Here is a 24,512-nt window from a genome sequence, read left to right as displayed (position 1 = left end):
AGAGAGAGAAGAGGGGAGGGGAGGGGAGGGGAGGGGGGATAGTAGAGGATAGGAAAGGCAGCAGAATACAACAGACACTAGTATGGCAATATGTAAATCAATGGATGTGTAACTGATGTGATTCTGCAATCTGTATACGGGGTAAAAATGGGAGTTCATAACCCACTTGAATCAAAGTGTGAAATATGATATATCAAGAACTATGTAATGTTTTGAACAACCAACAATTAAAAAATTTAAAAAAAAAGAAATGGATTCTCGCTAATTTGCTCAGGAGCTTGCTAAGTTGCTGAGGCTGGCTTTGAACTTGTGATCCTCCTGCCTCAGCCTCCTGGGCCACCAGAATTACAGGTGTGCACCACCATGCCCAGCTGTTTGTAGTAATTTCTTACAGCACCAATAGGAAACTAACACTCCAACTTTTAAAAATGGGGAAAGGTCATATCAAAATAATCTGTATTATTGGTTTCTCTTGAAGTATTGGAAGGTTTGACAATGTCGTGCCCGTAGTTATTCCTACTAATAACAGGCTAATTCAGGAAAAAACCTACCCTACAAGTGAGTTGTAAGTTGTTTTTTTTTTTTTCCCCTTTTGAGTTCTAACCCTCTATCGTCACCTGAATTTGTGATTCTTTATCTAGATTCTGTGGTTGATATAGCCACTGGAACATTGCTGAAATCATGTTTTGTATCTAGGGCTTTCTAAACCATAAGCTGGAAAGGTTGAGAGCCACTTAACTTTCTAGTGGTGCAAATATCTAGACAAATTTGGTAGTTACAAAAACCCAATGCTATTTCATAGCTTACTTTACCCATCTGTTAAAATGTTGCTAAACATACAATATATGTTTGATTTTAAAACTGCATAGCACATTGAGCTGGGCTTTACTCTTTAAATTTGTGCTGGGATAATCACTATAAGTAAAAAAAAAAAACTAAAATAGCAAGAAAAGTTTTTGCCAAAATAACCAAAATCTTGTAAATAAAATTGATAGTATAACAGAATATTATATCTCACTTAGAGAAGAAACCATTTTTCATTTCCTAGCCCTTCAATTATTCAATGAAGACATGAGAGACTAATTTTGTCCCAGCTACTGGCTATAAATAGAGAGATCCTTCAGTGTAACAACATATTAAAGGTTATGAGTCATTTACACCTTAGTCTTGAGTTACTTGAATCAAATGTGAGTCTTGGGGAATAAGGGCTTTGATTACCAAGAGAGAGTTTCACGAACTTGAACCAAACTAACTACTGTGTCTGAGTGAAACTCCACATGCCAAAGTGTAGAAAAGGGGACAGAAAAGATGCACCAGAGGGGAGACACAGTCGGTGCAGATATATCACCCTGTTCTCTGCCCTCATGTGTGCGTGTCTTCTTCACTGTGTGTGCATCTATCCACACTTCCCCTTTAACACAGATGAGATTGGAGGCCCGGCCTATTCCAGTATGAACTCATCCTAACCTAATGAATTATAACTGAAAGGACCCTTTTTCCAAATAAGGTCACGATCTGAGGTCCTGGGGTTGGAACTTCAACATACAAATTTTGGGAGGATACAGATTAGCCTATAACAGTGCCCATCAAGGAGTGGTGGTCTCACATGTTCACTTCCCAGCCTACCCTGGGAAGCTGTGTTTCTGTCCTGTCATGTACATTGTTAAGTCCCCACGTTTAAATGACTCAATAGAATATGTCAAGTTCTCTCTAAACTTTTTTTCTCCCATCTGCTCCAGGAGACCCAAAGATTTAACAAACAAGTCTGACCTGACTCCATTATAATATTATATAAGTCAGGCAGGACAGAGACTTGAAATGTACTTTGGGACTTTCCTCAGAAAAGGATGAGCTGAGCAAATAAGTAAACAATATTAAAAATGGAATGTTTGCAGGTTTAAGAGGACCAGCCATCGCTGAGCACGCAAAGGAATTCACTTAATACAAACCACAGGTCTTCATTTCAAACAGCTGGTGTTTGCAGCTGTCTGAAGGAAGCGACCGTGTCCTGTGGGAGGCACAGGATGTTTCCAGTTGATCCAAGGCTCTGAGGGTGGGTGACAAAGGAATATTTGACTCTAAATGGGATTATTGCTGACATAGCCTTCTGAGGGTTGAGGCTCATCTTGAGAGAAGGAATCGACGAGGGCAAGGCAGGTCTAGATCTGGAAAATTGAGCCTAGGAGACAAAGAGGGTCTCAAGGCCATGAAGCCATGAAGGAAAGGGAAAGAACAAGTTTCTAGTAGGGAAAGTTAAAATGATCAGGGAGGATACACACCAAAAGTGTGATGGCAAAGTGGACACACAGCAGAATCCCGATTGGGTCCAAGTTCATGGCAGGATTTCACTCAGAAAGTCAAGGTGGGGGTTCAGAATAGGATATGGATAACGTAATAATTCATTCTTTCTCTTAAATGGGCTTCCCAGCCTAGATCCAAAGGGAGTAATATGCTAATGGGAAACAAGGAAGAAAACACATTTTAATACCTAAGCAAGTGCCCAATTAGCACTAATGCCAAACTTTGATAGATGCTAGATTATGTGGAACTTGGTCCAAGTGATAGAACTTGCCTCCTGTACACTCTAGCATGCTTGTGTCTACAAAGCAAGTTAATAGCCAGTCTTCCCCAAGGATCAGCCAGTGTATATGTTCTCTCTATGCAGTTGCAGGAACAGAAGTGATAGTGACCACAGACACTCACCACAGAATAACATTATATTGTCTGCTATTAAAAGAGGCCCTACAACAATTCCTAAAACCATCAGATGAATAACCTCTTACCTTGCAGCAAAAGTTAATTAGCCTAAGGGGGACAAAAGGGCAAAAAGAAGTGTAGGGCACCCTTCCTGCCTCTAGTAAGTGTCCAACAAGGTTGCCAATCTGCTTTCCCAAACGGCAGGGAAGGGTATAGAGAGGAAGATCATCCCAAACTAAACAAGACAGCCTCTGGTCCATGGGTCTGGCTCTTCCAATTCATTAGTCCAGCTTGATTATGTTTATCCTGAATTCACAGTAAAACAGAGTAACCCAAATAGAATCTAATACCTGCTTTAGAGCAAGAAGAAATGCTGGAATCACTTACTGGAATGTGTTTTATTATGTTACCATTTTGGAGTGCGTCTTATTGATGGTAAGCCAATGAAGCAAAACAATCAAGGCCAGGTTTACATGGTTGACATGCCCCCGTGCAGTGACAGACTAGACCCCCATGAGCCTCCCACCTCATCTTCCTTTAATGCTCCGCAATAAGAGGAGATGTAAAATGGGTCGTGTGCTTATTTCCTTGGATATGTGTGCTCTGCCCTAAGATTGGCTTCATTATGAAATCCAGGAGAACAGACATCACTCTTACAGAGCCGTCCAAGGGCTCCGTTACAGAACATTAGCATCTGACCTTCTGCATACTCGCTAAATAAGATAACTTGGAAAAACTCTTCCTCCCTGTCTGCAAGTGTTCAGAAGGAATTAAGAAAACTGGAAAGCTGACTGAAAAACATAGTGAGTTCTGGCCATTTTCTTATGATTAATTTCCTGTCTACCTCTCACCAGGAAAATTCTGAGGACAGTATGCTCTGGATCCCAGGCAGGTGGATGGCCTTGTGGCCTTTCTCCTTTAAACAGTGGGACACCAGGCCCTCCTCATCTTCTCAACTTCTTTATTATTTGGGAGAAGCTGCATTTCTTTAAAAACTTTTTATGACTGCATTTTTTAAATTAAGTAAGTTTTGTTTGTTGTTTATTTTTAGCAAAACAATAAAACAAAAATTACCCAAAATTCCATCCTGCAGAGATAATTCCCCTGTGTGTAAAGGAAAAGGAAAAAAAAAAAGAAAGCTTATTATGTATTATTGTTTTGGTAATATCTATTTTTTTCTCTTCTAGGCAACCACTGTCCTGCTTTTTGTTAGTATAGATCAGTTTGCATTTTTCTAGAATTTTATGTAAATGGAATTATATAGTATATATAAAGTTATTGGTCTGGCATTTTTCACTGAAAAATATTTTGAGAATCATCCATGTAAATGAGTGTACCAATAATTCGTTTCTTGTTTTTTTCTAAGTATCTTTCCATTGGATAAATACATATACAAATACATTAACTTGTTGATGGACATTGGCTTTTTTTTTTAGTTGTAGGTATTAAAAAACTTTCAAAACATCTCTAATAGTTGAGCACAGTGGCACAAGCCTGTAACCTCAGCAGCTCTGGAGGCTGAGGCAGGGGACCGTAATTAAAGTCCAACCTCAGCAATTTAGCAAGGCCTTAAGCAACTTAGCAAGATCCTATCTCAAAACAAAAAATAAAAAGGGCTGGGAATGAGGTCCAGTGCCTTAAGTGCCCCTGGGTTCAATCCCTAGTACAATACAACAACAACAAAAACCAAAAAACAGATTTACTAAAAGTATTCCTATGTAAGTGTTTGAATGGTCCTGTATTTTCATTTGTTTTTGGTTAATATCTAGGAGTGAAGTAACTGAATCAAATGATAAGTGTATGCTAAAGATTGTAAGAAGCTGCTACAATGTTTTAGAGTGGTTATGTCATTATTCAATCCAACTAATAATATGAGGGTTTTGGTTGCTCCACTTGTTATGATCTTAATTTCAGCCATTCTATTAAAAGTATAGTGGAATCTCATGTGGCTGAAATTGCATTTTCTTACTGGCTAATGATGCTGCATATCTTTTTATGTGCTTTTGTGGTATCTATGTATATCTTCTTTAGTGAATTATCTGTTTAAATTTGGGGGGGGGCATTGTTATTGTTTTACTTATTTTCCATTCAGTGAGTTTAGAGAATATGTTAGGCTTTCTGGATACAAATCTTTTATCAGATATATGATTTTCTCCCAATCTGTGGTTTGTCTCTTCATTCTGATAATAGCTTTCAAAAAGCAGAAGTTTTTAATTTCGATGAAGTTCAATTTATCAGTGCTTTTATTTAAGGATTATTCTTTTGATATTGTTTTGAAGGAGTATGTTTGAAGTTTTTGATGTATCTAATTCAAAGTCACAAAGATTTTTCTTTGATTTTTATTAGAAAATCATATAGTTTTATGTTTCATGGTTTGGTAGATGATCCATTTTGAGTTAATTTTTGTACAAACTGCAAGATGCTGATTGAAGTTGAATTTTTTTCCATATGGATATTTTATTTGGGGGGCAGTCTCGTTAATAAACTACTCTTTCTCCACTGAGTTTCCTTTACTCCTATGTTCAAATTTCACTTAGCTCTTATACATGAATTCTGTTTGTTCTCCCTACACTGTTTTGTGGAACAATTTGCCTTTTTTCTCATTGCACTGGTTAAAACTTCAAATACAACTTTGAACAGAAGAGGGGAGAATGGTCATCCTTATTTTGCTTCAAATGTTAGAGGAAATAGCATTCCATCTTTGACCAGGAAATAGGCGTCACCTTTGGGTAGGTTTTCCTTGGATACTGTTAAGAGGTTGAGGAAGTTTTATTCTGTTCTTGCTAAGAGTCTTTATCAAGATTAGATGTCAGATTTTGTTTCTACTTTGTTAATATAGTGAATTCTTTTGATATTTGAATGTTAAACCAGTCCTACATCTTGAGAATAATCCTAACGTATGTATGATGTATTGTCCTACTGATATAATTTTAGACACCGTTTGCACAAATTTTGTTCAGAATTTTTAAATCTGTGTTCATGACAGGTAATGGTCTGTAGTTTTATATTTTTGTATGATCTTGTCTTTTCTGGTATTGGTGTAAGGCTGGCCTCTGGAATGGGTTCAAATGGGTTCGGTTTTCTGAGTTACCTAGAATTAGTGCTATTTCTTTCATATATCTGTAGTAGAATTCCTCAGTGAATTCACCTGGTCTTTGAGCATATTTTTTGTGGGAACATTTTTAGCTACAAATCCAGTTTATTTCAAAGAGATAGTACTATTCCAGTCTTTCCTTTTGGATAAGCATTGGTAGTACAGAAATTTATTCCTGTACTACATTATTATATTCTATCATTTGCTTATTTGGGTTTAATTTGCTTTTCTATTTATAGCTTCTTAAGATGAAGACATTGATTTGAAACCTTTATTCTTTTCTAATAGGAAGTAAGTGCTATAAATTTATTCCATGTTATGTCTTTAGCAGATGTTATAAATATTATTATGTTGTGTTTTCATTTTCATTCACTTCTAAATACCTAGAATTTCTGTTTTGATTTTTTTCTTGATCCATTGATTATCTGAAAGTTTCTTATTTTCCCAATATGTGGACTTTCTATAGATCTTTTTGTTCTTGAATCCTAATTTAAATCTATTTTGGTCAAAGAACATACATTGCATAACTTGATTATATTCAATTTTTTTGTTTTATGGCCCAGAACATAATCTATCTTGATAAAAGATGTGTATGTACTTGATAAGAATGGGTGTCTCTGTTATTATTAAATGTATATTTTTATACATGAATATATTATAATTTATTTGACCATTCATCTTCCATTAAGGATTTTAGAACATTTCTGACTTTCCACTATTATGAACCATACCAAAGTGAACACTCTTATAGCTGAATCTTTGTGCACGATTTCACGGGTTATTGCAATAGGTTGAATAGCATCCTCCCCCAAATTCATGTACACCTGGGACCTCAAAATGTGACCTGACTTGGAAATAATGTATCTGCAGATATAATTAGTTGTGTTCATACTGGATTGAGGCAAATCCTAAACCCAACAAACAGCATCCTTATTAGAAGGCTATCTGAAGACACTCAGAAAGATGTCCATGTGACAATAGAGGCAGAGAATGGAGTGAAGCAGCTGAAATCAAGAAATGCCAAAGAATACTGATAGCTACCTGAAGCTAGAAAGGATCAAAACAGGATTTTTCCCTAGAGCCCTGGAGGGAGTATGGTCCTGACAACACCTGGGAGGTTTTTCTTTTTTTTAATTATTTTTTATTTATATATGACAGTATAATGCATTATAATTCTTATTACATATATAGAGCACAATTTTTCATATCTCTGGTTGCACACAAAGTATATTCACACCAATTTGTGTCTTCATACATGTACTTTGAATAATAATGTCCATCACATTCCACCATCATTTCTAACCCCATGCCCCCTCTCTTCCCCTCCCACCCCTCTGCCCTATCTAGAGTTCATCTATTCCTCCCATGCTCCCCCTCCCTACCCCACTATGAGTCAGCCTCCTTATATCAGAGAAAGCATTCAGCATTTGTTTTTTTGAGATTGGCTAACTTCACTTTGTATTATCTTCTCTAACTCCATCCATTTACCTACAAATCCCATGATTTTATTCTCTTTTATTGTTGAGTAATATTCCAATGTGTATATATGCCATATTTTTTATCCATTCATCTATTGAAGGGCATCTAGGTTGGTTCCACAGTTTAGCTATTGTGAATTGTGTTGCTATAAACATTGATGTGGCTGTGTGCCTGTTGTATGCTGTTTTTAAGTCATTTGGTTATAGACTGAAGAGAGGAATAGCTGGGTCAAATTGGTGGTTCCATTCCCAATTTTCCAAGAAATCTCCATACTGCTTTCCATATTAGCTGCACCAATTTGCAGCCCAACCAGCATTGTATAAGTGTACCTTTTTCCCCACATTCTCGCCAACACTTTTTGTTGTTTTTATTCATAATAGCTGCCATTCTGACTGAAGTGAGATGATATCTTAGAAGAGTTTTGATTTGCATTTCTCTAATTGCTAGAGACGATGAACATTTTTTTCATAAATTTGTTGATTGATTGTATATTATCTTCTGAAAAGTGTCTGTTCAAGTCCTGGACCCATTTATTGACTGGGTTATTTGTTCTTTTAGTGCTTAGCTTTTTGAGTTCTTTATATGCCCTAGAGATTAGTGTGAACACCAAAGTCCCATAAAGTCAACTAGTATTTTGACTCTGATCAATACTTCAATTATAAACCTCTTATTTGGAGCTTTATTGGATTATGTAGGTCCACAGCCAGTTTCAAAAGTTGGAAGAAGGAGTAAAGTTCAAGGTTATCTGGGACTGCAGGTATTGGTTTCCTGGAAAGCCTACAAATAAAAGTGATGCTGTCTTTAATGTCTCATAGTCAGACGGTGTTCTTCATGCCATATTTCTTACCCTGTTTTTCTAACATCTTATATTATTGTCTTAATATCCACCAAATGCAATGGACCATTTAGCTCTCCTTAAGCCATGCTTGAACTCAGTGTGTGATTCAGGTGCTACACCAATTCCGAATTGTGTGAGAGGAGAGTAATGTGTCCCAAGAAGCTGAGGCTTCCATGGAGCACTTTTTTTTCTTTTTTTACCTACTTTTTCTAGTTTTCTTCCCCTTTCTCCTTTGTCTTCTCTTCCTTTTATAAAACAGTTTTATTTTACATCCATTTTCTTTTCAATCTTCTTTGCTTTCAGCTGTAGAGGTCTCCTGATTCCTGATGGCTGTGTCCTGGGGATTGTTCCGTGCAAGCTGGAAGAGAGTTGGAGATCTGAGTGGCCTTGCTTAGCACTTTCCCTATATTCCTGTTGCCATCTTTGAAAGCTATTATCCTTCTTCTTCTTTTGCTTAAGTGATCTTTATCTGCTTCCCTGAGAGTTGGTACAGGGATTAATTATCTAGTGTTTGTAAAGCATTTGGAAGTTGATAAATGCTAATTATTATTACACTGCTATCTTGTCCTTTGTTCTAAATACCTGGCAACCTGAGTTGAAGCAGACAAATTAAAAAGTTGTCAAGATAACCATGATCTCCAACACAAAAGTTCTGAATGACTTTCCCTGATCTTTTTCACTTGCTGTTGGTCACTTTCCCTACAAGTAGGGCTTCCTTCCTGAGCAGCAGAAATGGAAGATAGAGTGCCGGAGGTGAACTGACAACATTTCCAGACTCTACCATGTGGGAAATGCACCTTATATGCCTTATCTCAAGTTATCCTCATCAAACAAGAATGGGAGGCCATTCTCAGCATCAGGGAATGAGTGTTTATAGAAGTTCAGAAATCAGTTCATATCCCTCAGCTAAGAAGTGGCAAAGCCAGATTTCGAAGCCAGTGCATTTTGGCTCTGACAGCCATGGGCTCATTCTGCCACATCTGCTCCAGTAAAAGATAGAAATTAAGTATGTTAGGAAAAGTGAGTTTCCATGAGGGAAGAAAAAGGACACACTTGTTTCTTGCAGCATCCAAACTGAACAAAGACTTGCAAAGCAAGAGTGTTAACTAACTATAGCAGTCCGAACCTTACAGCAGAAAATGTCAAACTTAAAAATAATTGAATTTTGAAGTCAGAGAGGCCATTAGGAACAGTTTAATCCCACCCCTTCATTTGGCAGATGAGGAAATCTAAGCTCAGCAAAGGCAAGTGATCCTTGCTTAAATTCACTCAGATCTTCACTTGACATTAACTGGCTGTACTTAAGGAAACACTATATGTAGATCATACGTTTTAAGTCCTGCTTACTTACTGTGTTATAGCACTCTATGAGCCCTCTGTGTGTACTAATTTATCTCCCTTGGAGTTGGTAATATTGTTCTTTTCTTTGATACAAAAAAGGCACTGACAAGTCTAGGTAAAACCATCTCTTTGGAAGTAAGACACATATCCTAAGTATTTTAGACAAGACAAGTGTTTTTCCAACTAAATTCCAAGGATTTCAAGTAACCCCACTCAAATGGGTGATGGTAATATAAAGACATAAGGTCACCAGAGGTGCCATGGCCCCAACCAGGATGCAATTCCATGCCAATGCTCTGTGCTTTCACATAATGTCCTATGACTTGTGATTTGATCTGAAGAGAGGATTGATTCAATTTAAAGAGACTGAAAACTACTGAGGAAAGTAACTCATGAGAGCTGTCTCAATGGAGGGCTCAAAGTATCCACTTTCCACAATTCTTACCAGTAACTTCTTACTGCCTTGTCTTACATTCTTTGTGCCACTGTGTAAATCTTTACTCTCATAATATGCAGAAGTGAATGTGGGCACAATTTTATGGCTTGAATCTGGAATGTCCTCTGAAAGATCATGTGTTGAAGACTTGACCCAGCAATGTCCAGAGGTGGGACGGAAATGATTGGATCACGAGGATGGTCACTTCATCTGTGCATTAATCCATTTGATGCATTTATAATTTGAGTGAACTACTAGGAGAGGTAGAAGTTTTAGGCAAGTGGGTCATGATTGGAGGAAGTAGGTCACTGGGGGCACACCATTGGGAACTATATCTTGTCCTTGGCCTTTTCTCTCTGCTTCCTAGATATAATAAGCTGAGCATCTTTCCTTGACCAGGCCCTTCCACCTCGATGTTCTGCCTCACATCATTCCCAAAGCAGTGGTGCTAGCTGACCACAGGCTGAAACCTCTGAAATTGCGAACCAAATCAGTCTTTCCTCCTCTAAGTTGTTATCAAGTATTTTGGTCACAGCAATGAAAAGCTGACTAACACATTCAGGATTCAGCTCACCAAAGATGTGCTTCAGAATAATACCAGAACTGAATGACTTCCCCTATTTTCCTTCCTTTGCCTTCTTCATTAGAAATATGATCTAATCTTGAGACATCTGTAGCACCCAAAGTGGGAGGCTGGGATGGGAAGGGAAGTCTTTGCATCTGTTTCAGTTCTCTTGTTTTAATAAATTCATACACACCGCTAGGACTGTTGTGTCAACACTGAAATATCTTAGGTGCCAGAAAAACTGGATTTGGAATGGAAATTATCACTAAAACAAGGACACAAATGCTTCAGCATGATGAAAATTGTGCTTCAAAGACCTAAATACAAGGTTATATAGCCCAAGGTATGAAAAAAAGTTTTCAAAACCCTGTTCTTCACTATGAATTTTTTTCCCCTTGCAAAGTCAATTGTTCTCCTGGGTAGCCTGCTACCCTCAATCATTGACATAGCATTAAAGTGACAGCTCTGCACACAGAAATGGTGGGAAATGGCCACTCTGAGTATTCTCATGGCAGACTTTCACGTATCCACACAGGGCTCTTTAATAAACTACAAAACTTTTTAGGGCTTTGGAATTATGTGGGTAAGGTTATGATACCACCATCAGAGAGGTCTGCATTTTACTTTTCATTTTACTGTTGACATTTATTTTGCAAACTTAGTATTATTTTTTGAAGAATTATGCTTTGTCCTGCTCACATTTAAATGTGTGATCCTGTTCAAAGTTAATGGATCAGATCTGACTAGGTAAGTAAGATAGTCACTTTGGGAGGATCATTTGTAACTTCTCCAGTCCTATTTAATGAGCTGGAAAAGTAATTTACTAAGTTTAATGTAGAAACTGGAAAATTTGTTTCAAACCCCCCTCAAACACTCCATGCCTTTAGACCATAGTTATTCACCTTGTAAGGTCTGCTACATTGCCTTCTCAAACAATCCATTTTGATCTCTTGAAGATGTTCTTGTTCTATTGGGGGAAATGTCTTCTTACATAAGCAATAAGCTAAAGATAATTTTTTTAGTATGCATAAAATGCATAAAGCAGGGAATAAGCCAGGCATTCATTCACATTCTAGTGTAAGTAGCTTTATAGGCAGCAAAGGAGGCAATGTCATGTTCTCCATTAGAAAGGGAGCTTTGTTGGGAATTCTAGGAACATGGGAATTAAAAAATAAAGATGATCATTGTGTAATGAATTCTTCCTGGGAGAAGTTTGGAAAGGAAGAGAGAAGATAGTAAAATGGTCAGCACCCCAAGATATATTTGAGAAAGTCATTTCCTTCTCATATGGATACCATTTCCAAAGGACACCTTTTTTGACCATTTTTAAAAATTGGAGTCTGCATAATATCCCCACCCTAAGTCTTACTGAGGGCTTACCATCTGACAGTCTCTAAGCACATTGCACCCACTCTCTCTTTTAATCTTCACTGTAGGGTTATGAGGTAAGCAAGCATTCCTGGCAGGTACCATGAGGTGCCTGGTTGGCACTGCCCTAAGACTTTGACAAATTTTAACTCATTTAACCTTCACAATAGCCTTCTGCTATGGGCACTGACATTTCCCATTTTACAGATTCAAAAGAATTGGTTGGCTTTTCCAGGACCCTGCAGCTAGGAAACTGTGAAACAGGAATTATGTTCAGGTTTTCTAACTCCAGAGCCAGCTCTCGTAACCTCTGTTGTGTTTCTCTGTGAAGAAGTGGAAGCACACAGAAGGATAACTTGTCCAGAGTCATACAGGCCACAAAACAGACTGGCATCAGACTCAGACAGCCTACATGTAAAATGTAGAGAAGCCAGCCTTCCCCCTACCCTGCTCTTCCCTGTTTAGATCGCTCATTCCTAATATACTGGCCACGATTGCTGGCATAAAACATGTACACATCTTTCCACCTCAACCCAGACTTCACTGTGGCACTTAAGACATGGTAATGATAAGAACAGAACAAGAAGAAATCAGCTATATTACGTATTTAACTTGTTGTCTAGCTTAATTCAAATAGATTTTGCATCATGACTTTCATGAGATGATTGTGTTCACTGAATTAGTTACCTGTGTCAAAGACAATCTTGACCTCATCTGGAGCAGTGCTACCTAATCTTTAATGAGCCCAGGAATTACCTGAGTATCCTGTGAATGTGGAGGTTCTGATTCAATGGGTTGGTATGGGCCTGAGACTCTGCATTCCTAGCAGGGCCAGGAAATGCTGATGTTTGGGAGCATGGACCATATTTTGAATAGCAAGATTAGAGCACTGAGTTTTTCCAGACCAATCTTAAAGATTCATCTGGGGGTTCAGAGTTCAAACTGGAAGGAAAACATTTTCAGACATGGAAGAATATTTGGGGAGTCTGAGAGGATTGACAGGGGACTAAGAGGGGATGGCTCATGAGAAAAGATCTGAGCTACACAGATTCTGAGGACTGGATGGGATGTCCATAGTCCCAATCACCCAACTGATGCTTGAATCCTTTTCAATCCCTGATAGGCCATCTGGGCCCTTGAATTAAAATAATTTTCTGCAATGAGTGTTCAACAGAACAAGAGAAGTTTCAGGATGGTGCCTGCATCATAGAAACAATAACAGCAAAAGACCAGGAGAGGAGGCTATGATATGATGTCTGACACCTGTCTGGGTAGATGTTTGCCTCCATAGTATATTTTTCAAGGCCTGAATATTTGTTCAAAAACTTTCATTAACAAAACAGATGCACTGTACCAGAGAATAAGCTGGAAGCACTGATTCCCTTAAGCATTTGCTTCCCACAATGAAAAAAAAGATTCAGTGCTGACTGGCAGGTGAGAGACAGTGACAGATGTGTAGCAGCTGGGCTGCTTCTTGGCTGTACTGAGTGTGCGTGCCATGGCCCACGAGACCATGAAATTTTCAAGGATCAGGAACCACTGGGCTCATGACTGGGTTTTTTGTTTTTTGGTTTTTTTTTTTTTTTCATCTTGATTGTATACCCTGAACTGAAAGACACTCCTATTGTTGGGTCCTCTGACTGGAGGGATGCCAGCTTTTCTTTCCAATCACCCTGCTCTCAAGCTGTTGTTTGACAGTTCTCTTCTTTCTGTTTCAGGTGCCAGGGGAGAGTGAGAAACCGTGGAAACCAGCCCTGGTTGTTCTGACGGAGAAAGACCTTTTAATCTATGACAGCATGCCTCGGAGGAAGGAAGCATGGTTCAGCCCAGTTCACTCATACCCTCTTCTTGCCACCAGGTAACCATGATCTTGTGTTTGGGTATGCCGGGGTTGCAGCTTGATAACATTTTAATCAATTGCAATGATTTCTGCATGTCATATTATTGTTCACTGTTGCAGCTGGAGCTGGGAGCTGCTCAGAATCAGAGCCACACATTTTTAACTAGACAGACTAATTATCATTTATCGTGAAACATCAGGCAATACAGAGACAAAGAACAAAATATCCATCCCATCCATCATCAAGGAACAGTGACATCTGGTGAGATGGTCCCAGTTTGGCTGCTTTCCTGGGTTTCTATCCCATTGCCTTGGAAATGAACTAGACACATGTGTTTGCAATCTTGAAGTCCAAGTGGAGTCATCACGCAAGGGTCTTCACTTAGTGGCAAAAAGAATGTCACATGGAATGTCCCACTGTGCTTTTCAAGGTTTGGTCAACACAGGAGATTCCATCACAAGTTCTTTGTTGGTTCTGTGAGGCTTTCTGTGGGAGTGTGGCTGTCAGGCTCTCTTTTTCTTAAGACCCTAAGTGTACATTATTACTCATGTGAAATATAGCATTAAAAAACAACCTTACTGAGGCATAATTTATGTGCAAAAAGCTGTATAATTTAATCTATACAATTGTATGAGTTTAGAGATAATTATATACCCAGGAAGCCCTCAGCACAATCAATACCATATTGTATATCCAATTAATATCAAAAACACATCTTCACCTCCTACTTTTCTTATTTTTATGTGATAGGAACATATACAATCCACCCTCTTAGCAAAATTTTAAATATATAATACCATATTGTTATTAAACATGCTGTGCTATATGGTAGATCTTTAGAACATGCTTACCTGGCATGACTGAAGCTTTGTGCCCTTTGACTGACACTCCTATTTCCCACTTCGCCCTGGCAACCACCATTCTACGCTCCTCTTCTTCAAAAAGGTTTGACTATTTCTGATTACTTTTATAAATGGGATCACTTATTACTTTTCCTTCTGTGTCTGACTTATTTCATTTAGGATATTATCTTCAAGTTCATTTATATTGTCACAAAGGTCAGGATATCCTTCTTTTTAAGGTCAAATAATTTTCAATTGTATATAAATACCATATTTTCCTTATTGATGGACATTTGGAATAATCGCCCTTCCTGATTTCAAATTACATTGCAAAGCTACAACAATAAAAAATGCATGGTACTTGGGCTGGGGATGTGGCTCAAGTGGTAACGCGCTCACCTGGCATGCTCGGGGCGCTGGGTTCAATCCTCAGCACCACATACAAATAAAATAAAGATGTTGTGTCCACCGAAAACTAAAAAATAAATATTAAAAAAATTCTCTCTCTCTCTCTCTCTCTCTTAAAAAATGCATAGTACTGGCATAAAAATATATAGAACAACAGAACAAAATAGAGAACTAGATATGTATTCACACATTTATGGTCAATTGATCTTTGACAAGGATGACAAGAAGACACAGTGAGGCAAGGATATTCTTTTCAATAAACGATGCCAGAAAAACTGGACATCTACATGCAGCAGAATGAAATTGGACCCATACCTTAAACCACACATAAAAATCAACTCAGTATAGATTAAGAGCTTAAGCATAAGCATAAGACTGGAAACCATGAAACTCTGAGAAGAAAAGCTTCTTGACATTGGCCTTGACAATACTTTCTTGAATGTGACACAAAAAGCATAGACAATAAAAGCAGAAATAGACCAATGAAATTATAACAAGCTAAAAATCTCCTGAATAGCAAAGGAATTTGCTATTTATAATAGCCATTTACAATCAACAAAACAAAAGCAGAATGGAAGAAAAGATTTGCACACCACATACCTGAAAAAGATTAATATCCAACATATGTAAGGGTGCCCTACCTCTCAATAACAATAAATATAACAAAACTAGATTACAAAATCAGCAAAGGACCTGAATAGACATTTCCCCCAAAGACATACAAATTGACCAACATGCAAAATATTCAACCTTACTAATCATTAGGGGAATGCAAATCAAAAGCACAATGATATATCACCTCCCAACTGTTAGGATGACTCTTATCAAAAAATTGAAAGGTAACCAGTGTTGGCAAAAGTGTGGAAAGAAGGGAGCTCCTGCACACTATTGGTGGAATGTAAAATGGTATAGCCAATCGCATGAAGTTTCCTCAGAATGTTAAAAATGTGATCACCTGGCAATCCCACTTCTGGGTATTTATCCAAAGAAATTAAAATTAGGATTTCAAAAAGACATCTATACTCTGAAGTTTACTGCAGCCTTATTCACAGTGGCCAAGACATGAAATATGGTCTTAGTGTGCCATATTCTAATCTCCTTCTTCAAAGGACTACATCCTGAAAACAAGTGAGTCAAACCTGATTTTTACTTCACGTAGCTGACAGCTGCCATCCTGGCTTTCATTGCTGGTTCTTTCTGTATGCACTTTATAACAATGGCCTGTTTTCATTCCCTCGATGCCACTGTCACTTTACCTAGAAGTAGAGCATGGTAACATAATATTTGTGGCCTTCCTGATATTGTGCCTGAAAACATTGGCCCTCAAGTGTCTGCTCGATGAATTATTGAAAAGTGTGGGACAAACCCTGGAAAGAATTTGGTCACCGAGTTTGGTCCAACAGAACAGCACAATGCACTTAGATTTGGGGGCCTCTGTGCTGAGCAACAGGTAAACAGAAACAAGATAGGTTCTCCTCTCCTAGAAAGGTAGAGATGCCAAACAAGTTATAGTCCATGCTCAGGGGCTGGGAAGAGAATGAGACCTAACCTAGTAGGAGAACTTGTTCAACACAAGATCAAAATAGCAATTCTTTCAAATCCTTTCTAATTCCAGTTGTGATTGATAATAGACACCAGCAAATGTGACTTGAAGGTGGAAATTATTGGCCCCAATGGTGAATAGAGGAGGTTTTCAGGGAGCCAGGACTAGTTCACTTAAAAAATATAAAATGATTTAATTTTTGAGACTTCCAAGCTTCAAAATCTTTGGTAGATAGCTAGTAAAGCATAATATAATATATTAATAAGACCTCAATTGTCAGAATCTAAATATTCTAAAATGTTCACACAAAGATTTAAGCTATGCCTTGGAGCCCAATTAAATTCAGCCCAGTCTCTATCATTTTTTGCAATTTACATCTGCACTTTTCATTCATGGGTTACTAATATTCAGATTCTGAGACAGTCTCATGATTAAAAAGAAAGATTAGACCACAGTCACTGTATTTCAGTTACTAAGAAGGGAAATTTGACTCAAGCCTTTTGAAATAATTTTCAGGAACAAGGGTCAAAGTAAGGTAGAGTTCCCAGGTAACTTAGGCAACAGGAAAACAAAATTAACTCTAGAACACAGCTTTCCCCTTAGAATTTCTGACCAGTGGTGACTCCTTTTACATTCCTTCACTCATTCCCCAAAATTTACAATTTGTCTACTATGTGCCAAGAGTTATAACTGAGCCAAGGGATAAAGAGGTGGGAAAGGTCGACCTTGTGAATCCATTGTTGCCATGCCATGCCAATCTGGACAAAAGTGTAGTGATGTGCAGGGAACTTTCTGGAGCAAAGACTACAGAAAATGCCTGTCTGCCTGGAGAGGGGCTGAGGGGTTCTCACAGTGGAAGTAATGTTTGAATGGAAATCTGAGTGAGAACTTACCAGAGGAACAGGAGGAGAGGATGTAGGCTTCCAGCAAGAGGGGAGACACACGTGCAGAGCCCCTGCTTCATGCAGTGCTGTGTGGCCAGTTACAGCACCAGGAACGGCTTTGGGGAGACGGAGCAGTTGCTAGCTGAGTATCTAGCCCTTGACACAAGTTTCCTCCAACAATTCCTGTATGCATTCGCAAGCCTGTGTTAGTGTGCTCGTCTTATAGATTTGGAATCTGGGGCTCAGAAGAGTTAAGAAATTTGCCCCAGGTCACTTAGCTTACAGCTCTGTGTAGTGTCTTGCGTACCTGTGCCTTGGTACCACTGGAGGTCAACGGGAGCATGGGGAATAGAGAGAAAGACTTTTCCCTATTACATCCTTTTGCATTCTTTGAAATCTGAACCACTGGAAGCATTAGGGCTTTTGGAGGTGTTAAGAGTCATCGACATGATCTGGGTAGATATTTTTACCTTTGGTGTAAAGTAACAAAGGTTCAAGAGGTGACTGCTGAATCTAAACAATGATGCCAACTCCATCGTCAAAAAGAAAATAAGTAGATAAAAATAAAAACAAATTTCTCTAAAGTCTTAGCTACAGGAAGAGATAATTGCTCCTCGGGAGTCACTTTTTTCTCAGTTTCTCTGTCTTGTTACCAGGTTCAGCAGAGAAACTTCAGACCAGTGTTAAGACTTCCAGGAAAGGCTGTACTTGGGTCTGGTTCCCAGAGGTAGAAGTGGAGACAGGACAGGATGGGATGGAGGTGAATTAGTAAGCAGGTGCTCCCCGGAGAAGCCTGGAAGGAAGGGGCAGGCAAGGCAGGGGAGAAGCTGAAAGAGAATGTGATTTCTCAGCTTGGCCTGACCCTACAGGGACTTTGAGAGTCACACTCCTGGTATGGTAGCTACCAGTTACATGTGGCTATTTAACTGAATTAAATGTGAATAAAAGTAAAACTTCAGTTCCTCACTCTTACTCTCCACCTTTCATGTTCTCAACAGCCATATGTGTCTAGTGGTTATCATTTTGGACAGTAGGTCTAGAACTTTCCCATTACTACTCAAAGTTCTATTGTTCAATACTGCCCCCAACTTATTGATGGTTCAATTTGTGTGTGTGTGTGTGTGTGTGTGTTTAATGAAAGCAATACACATTCAATAGAAACCTTACTCTGGAGTTTGATCTTTTCCTAGGCTAGCCATACCCAGTAGACACAATACTATTTGGAGATGCTGGGCAGCAGCAGAGAGCCACAGCTCCCAGTCAGCCACAAAATCACAGGGAAAATAACCCGCATCCTACAGTGTCCTGTGTTGCCAGGTTATGTTCAGTAGGCTAGGTGTATTTGATGCATTTTTTTACTTAACACATTATCAAGGTACAATGTGTTTAATCAGGATGTAACCCCATGCTAAGTAGAGAAGCAACCATAAATGGTTCCTTCAGAATTCATCCTGACTCAGGTAGGCAACTGGTCTCAAACACTGCCACAGCAGTCCTTCCAAAGCTGAGCACCTGATGGATGTCGTCTCACAGTTTTTTCAGGCTGCATGCACAGGCAGGCCCAGCAGCTCTGTGGGCTCAGGGACATTGCTGAAGAAAATGACAGGTGGAAACCCTGAAAAGTAAAGCCCCATAAGGCTGTGCAAAATAGGCAGTGAGATCCCAGGAGCTTTGGGAATAACTGAAAGTATCTCTTACAGGCTCACGAGTGACAGGGATGCCAGATCTGAACTTTGAGCAAATCCCATAAATAGCTGAGAACCATAAACCTGCATCTGATGTGGAAATAGAAAAGGGAAACCTGTGATCATTTAGAATGGAAGATGCAGCATAAAAATCCAGTGTCTCCTGCCACGGGAACCTAAAGGAGAGCCAGTGGTGACACTTCTTTCCTCAGCTCACTGTCCCTCTCCCAAATCTCCCAGCCTGACCACTAAATTGCAAATGAAACTCATTATATATGAGTACTAGCCCTCTGAGCAATGATAAAATTAGGCCTCTCGTTATTACTCTGACCTCCAGCTGGCAAGCTTGTGAAGCAAAAGATGTCCAAAATGTCCAGGTGGCACAGGCTACTCTATTCATTCTTACTTTCATCCCTGCAAGCCAGCAGGTAACTTGCTATCTATCTGCTCCTGAGCAGCAGCCTGGAAAGAGCTGGGACTTTGCATCCTGGTCTTTCTCCCACCAGAACAGTGCTTAACCCCAGGCTAATCACTCTTCCTTCCTATTTCAAGGCCCTCATCTGTTAAATGCACTCAGTGGTATGTCATTGTCTCAAAGCCCACAGGGAAATGTACTTGGGTGAAATAGGTTTTTAATAGACTTTGTGGCTTGGATATCAGCCATTGTGATTCATTGGTCCTGGTCAGCTTCTCTCTGGATGCACTGCCTAGAAAAGGACTTTTGGAAATCATACAGTAGCAGAAAAAAAAGGGGGGGGGATCTCTCCCTTCCTGTGTAATAGTGTGGGTTGGTGGTGCCTCTTTTCAGTTCCAGGCTGGGCTTCTGAATGATTGCTGTGGAAGGCAGGGTTCCCCCAGCTGAAATTGAAGCTGCCTTTCTTTGCGTTTAAAGCTGAGGCTGTTGATTTCTGGCAGAGGCACCACTGCCGAAGTGGCAGGAGGGCAAGTGAAGGAAAACAGGGTCCCTATGTTTCAGAGTTACCCCAGCATTTTCGTTAGCTGTTTCCCTAACCACTTAAGTTCATCAAGTGACTCTCTTGTTCACTTCCCAGAAGTTCCATACAGTCACACAGGGCACTGTGTTCTTTAGGATCATTTGGGCATGGACTCTGTCTACTAGCATTATTTGTTTTTATGCATTTATAAAGAAGTGTAGCATTGTCTTTTTAAGAATTTATTTTAAAATCTTTTATTGAGTTTCAATTTATAAATAGCAACATGCATGAATGTTAAGTGTATGGCTTAATTGATTTTTATTTAGAAATATAGAGCTATGTCCTTTACATTTTTATTATAGGATGTCTACTAATTAATCATCCTCAGTGACAGTATCAAGACCATGTTAATGTCATTTGCAAAATGGATCAAGATGGTGATCAACCAGTGGCTGGCCTCTAGATAAAGGCCAATTGGATTCTATGAGGGTTTGCAAAACTTGCCCAGTTTCAGAATCCCCCAGGTTTTAAATTAAGATTCAGATCAGCATGACCTTGACTTGGATGTTCTGGCTAAGCAGGCTACTAGGGTCAGGAGTCAGAAGTGTGTGTTTTCAGTAAGCATTAGGCAAATGCAGGGTTACCACATTTAGCCCTCACAACCTTAAGTAAAGTTTTAGTTCTACTTCATGAAGAAGAAGTAAATTGTGGAACTAACATTAATTACCCAACGTTATATGTTAGTAAGAAATGGATCTCAAATTCTGATTCTACTTTCTGATTCTTCCCACTATTTGATGTGGCCTCCCAGGAACATGTCCTAATTTCCTAGAGTTTTAGTGGCTCTAAGAATTTTTTGAGTGTGTGTTACAAATCTCCCCTCTTATGACAACTTAATCATGCAGTAGATGCCCAATTGTTCCATGTAACAAGAAAAGGGATACCCCAGATCTCACGATAAAGTGAAGACAGAGGTGTAGACAGTATCAGAGAGCTACTGTGTCTGCCCATGACTTCACAAGTGGTTCTCAAAGTGTGGTCCCTGGCCCAACAGCTTGGGTATCAACTGGGAATTTGTTAGTCAAGCAGATTTTTGGCCTCACTTCAGACCACTTGAAAAAAAAAGTCTCAAGGGGGCCTCTTGATTAACCTCTCCAGATGTTTCTAATGTGGGCTACAGTTTGAGAATTACTGCTTTAGAAGACTATCTTCTCTGTCTCCCAATTTCCGGGGTTTTTGGTAGTGAGGGGACTTTGCCATGAAGAGGTGGCTCTTCAGAAGCATTCTTTTGCCTCAAGCTATGATGAACACTGATGAATTAGTCTGAAGGCTGTCCTGGCTGCATATGCCTACCGTCACCAGCATCTTGTAAACTGTCTTACTGTGAACTTGCAGGCATTTCCCATGGGGTTTTCACTCTTTTTGTTTCTTTTTTTCCTCCCACATTTTTTACTGGAGCATTATAGTTGCACCAATTGATGAGATTTGTTATTACATATTTGTACCTGCACACAATATGACAATATAATTTGGCCAATATCACTCTCTTCTTTGGCTTTGTGTGAATGGCTGCACAGTGGTCCATCTCATCAGTGCTCCCTCTTGGGCCCAAGTTCTAGATGCTTACAACCTAGCTCCAAATCTCAGCTCTGGATTTTACTAGCTCTGGAAATGGGCACATTTCACAATCTCTTTTTGCCTCATGTCACTTTATCTGTGATATGTGATCAACATCTGTGCCTATGCGATAGGACTGTAATAAGGATGATATTGAACAATGTAAAGTCCTTACAATACTGCTTGACACATGCTAAGAGCTAAATAAAGGTAGCTGTTATTATTATCGCTTTTACAATCCTTTCTCATTGCATGTATAAGTATATGCTGTATTTTTAAAACAACTTCATGGCAGTGAAAACTTGTAATCAACTAAAATCCACAAAAGATCTTCCTAGCACTTTCTAAGAAATCCTTTAAAACCCACCCAATTAGCAAAACAATAAAATTAAAAATACACTATCCCCTTAAAAAATAATGGAAGACAATCACATTTACTGGCAAGGGAAAAAGTTATTTCACTGTATCAGATTAGACAGATCTGGGTTCACACTCCAGTTTTGTTCAATTGAGCCCCAGTTTACCCAGTATGACCATAAGCAAGTTACTTCTCTCTGACCTCAGTTTCTTCATATGAACAATGGGACCATAATGCCTACTGCAGAACGATTGTGAAAATTAAAATAAGATATTTAGTCATAACAAAGTACAGTTTGAATACCCCTTATCTGGTAACAGAAGTGTTTCAGATTTGATATTATTTGGGGGTGGGGTGTACTGGGGCTTGAACTCCCTGACACTTGGCCACTGAGCCACATCCCCAGTCCTATTTTGTATTTTATTTAGAGACAGGATCTCACTGAATTTCTTAGAGCCTTGCTAAATTGCTAAGGATTGACTTTGAACTCATGATTCTCCTGTCTCAGCCTCTTGAGCTGCTGGGATTACAAGCGTGCAGGATGTTTTTGGATTTCAGAATGTTCGCACATACACAATGGGATACTGCAGAAAGGGATCCTAATCTAAACACCTTATACACTTAGCCTGAAGGTAATTTATGCAACACTTTTTATAATTATGTGCATGAAACAAAATTCAATGGTGTAGACTTGTCATGTTGGTGCTCAGAAAGTTTTGAACTGCAGATTTTCATGTTAAGGATGCTCAATGTGTACTCTAGACTGGGGCTGGAAAAACAGAAATTTATTTTTCAATGGTTCTGGAGGCTGCAAGTCCAGCATTAGGATTCCAACATGGTAGTTTCTGGGGTCTCTCTTCTTGGCATGTGGTCAGCTACCCTCATTTAACTTGTCCTCACATGACCTCTTTTTTTGTGCATGCCTGAAAAGAGTGCAAGCTTTCTGCTGTCTCTCTATATAGAACACAGATCTTCTGACATTGGGCCCCATTCCCCTCTTTTATAAGATCATTTTTAATTGGTGCATTATAAATATGCATAATAGTGGACTTCTCTGTTTAGGCCCCATTCTTATGAATGCATTAATCTTAATTAGCTCCTTAGAGGCCCAACCTCCAAATAGCGTCACATTGAGAGTGAGGATTTCGATATATAAATTAAGGGCTAGGTGCACAGCTCATTGGTTCATTCATTGCTTGTTTTATAGAAGGACATATATCCAGCCTTCTCTGGCATAAAGCTTAGCACAAACCCAGACTGGGTGACTGTCAGCCCCGTCCCTTCCCTTTAGCAGTGCTGGGGAGCTTTGTTCAGAAGGTCAAAGTCTGTCTGTTCCCCCCACACAAGAGAGGCTGGCTGGGACCATAGCCAGTAGGAAACAGGTTTCTTCTAAATTGAGTTACTTCCTCAGACAGTTCACAGTTGATTTATTTGTTTGGGTGTTTTTTTTTTTTTTTTTTGTTAAGGCCCAGGCACATCTAATTTATATTTTTCTGGAAGATGAAAATTTGATTGTGTTTCATAGCAGTGGTACCCGGAATGTTCACGACATGTTCTTGGTGTCGAATGCCATGCAGAGAAGTTTATGAGCAGTCTTCTCTCCCACTGATCAACCTCCATGGTGCCTCTGTGCATTGATGGTGCAATTTATGGCAGCACACTCAGGAAGTTTGCAAACATGTTGTGATTTTAGCTATTCTCACCCCTCAGCTTGTTATGAGTCCTCGGGAAAATATATTTTGCTTAGCCAAGGTTTATTTGACATTGCTGAACATTTTTTAAAAATGTTCATACGGGTATGCTTGCCCGTATGAAGTAAAGTATTAGGTTTTTGTCATTATTGTCATAATTGGCAAGTCAGATGGGTCTACAGAGAGCGAAGATTAAGTTTGCAATAGTTCTGGAATTTTAGAGGAGATGTAAGTCAGTCCAGTGGCTGGCAAAAGTTTTAAAAACATAGAGCTTGTAAAATGAGTGATGCTGCTCTAAGCCCAGATTACCAATCTTTGAGCCAAAGAAGAGGGTGTGGGGTCACCTTGAAAGAGGACCTGACCGATGCACGCTTCTTTACTATTATGCCACCTAGCAGCCAGGGACACTGAGCATTTCTATTACATGTTAGGTTATCTTTGGTACCTAAGGAAATAACCTATTTCTATATGCTAAGAGTAGTGGGCCCTCAGGCTACCCTTAGAAAATTTAGTAAGTCTTTCCACTGGGAGAGATTGCCAATTGTATTTGTCAAACATTAAATTTTAATCAGGGGACTGGAGTTGTGGCTCAGCAGTAGAGCGCTCGCCTAGCACATGCGAGGCACTGGGTTACATCCTCAGCACCACATAAAAATAAACAAATAAAATAAAGTTTCCAATTACAACTAAAAAAAGGGGAGGGAGAGAATTATAATCAGACTGTGGTTTTTGTGCTAAGCCTGAGAAGCATCTCACTCTGGAAATGTGGGCATAGTCCATGGACACTTCCCAGGGTGGCATGAAAGGATCTATATGCCCAAGGATCTATACCCTGTCAAATCCTCTCCCAGCCATCCTGTTTGTACCTACATGCCTGGGGATTTCACTGG

At 39.2% G+C, this 24,512-nt stretch overlaps 1 protein-coding gene across 1 annotated transcript in view; it reads left to right on the top strand.

Annotated features, from left to right (window-relative positions):
* The window catches only part of Sntb1 (syntrophin beta 1), a 157,986-nt gene that overhangs the window by 112,399 nt on the left and 21,075 nt on the right, over positions 1-24,512 (top strand). Inside the window, exon 4 of the mRNA XM_048802065.1 lies at positions 13,537-13,676. Within this exon, the coding sequence (XP_048658022.1) occupies positions 13,537-13,676 (140 nt within the window). The remainder of the gene's footprint in view (positions 1-13,536; positions 13,677-24,512) is intronic.

The sequence above is a fragment of the Marmota marmota genome, unplaced genomic scaffold (assembly GCF_001458135.2).
Source record: "Marmota marmota marmota unplaced genomic scaffold, marMar, whole genome shotgun sequence".
NCBI lineage: Eukaryota > Metazoa > Chordata > Mammalia > Rodentia > Sciuridae > Marmota > Marmota marmota.
The sequence above is the reverse complement of the archived record's forward strand: the minus strand, read 5'-3'. Positions and strand labels throughout refer to the sequence as shown.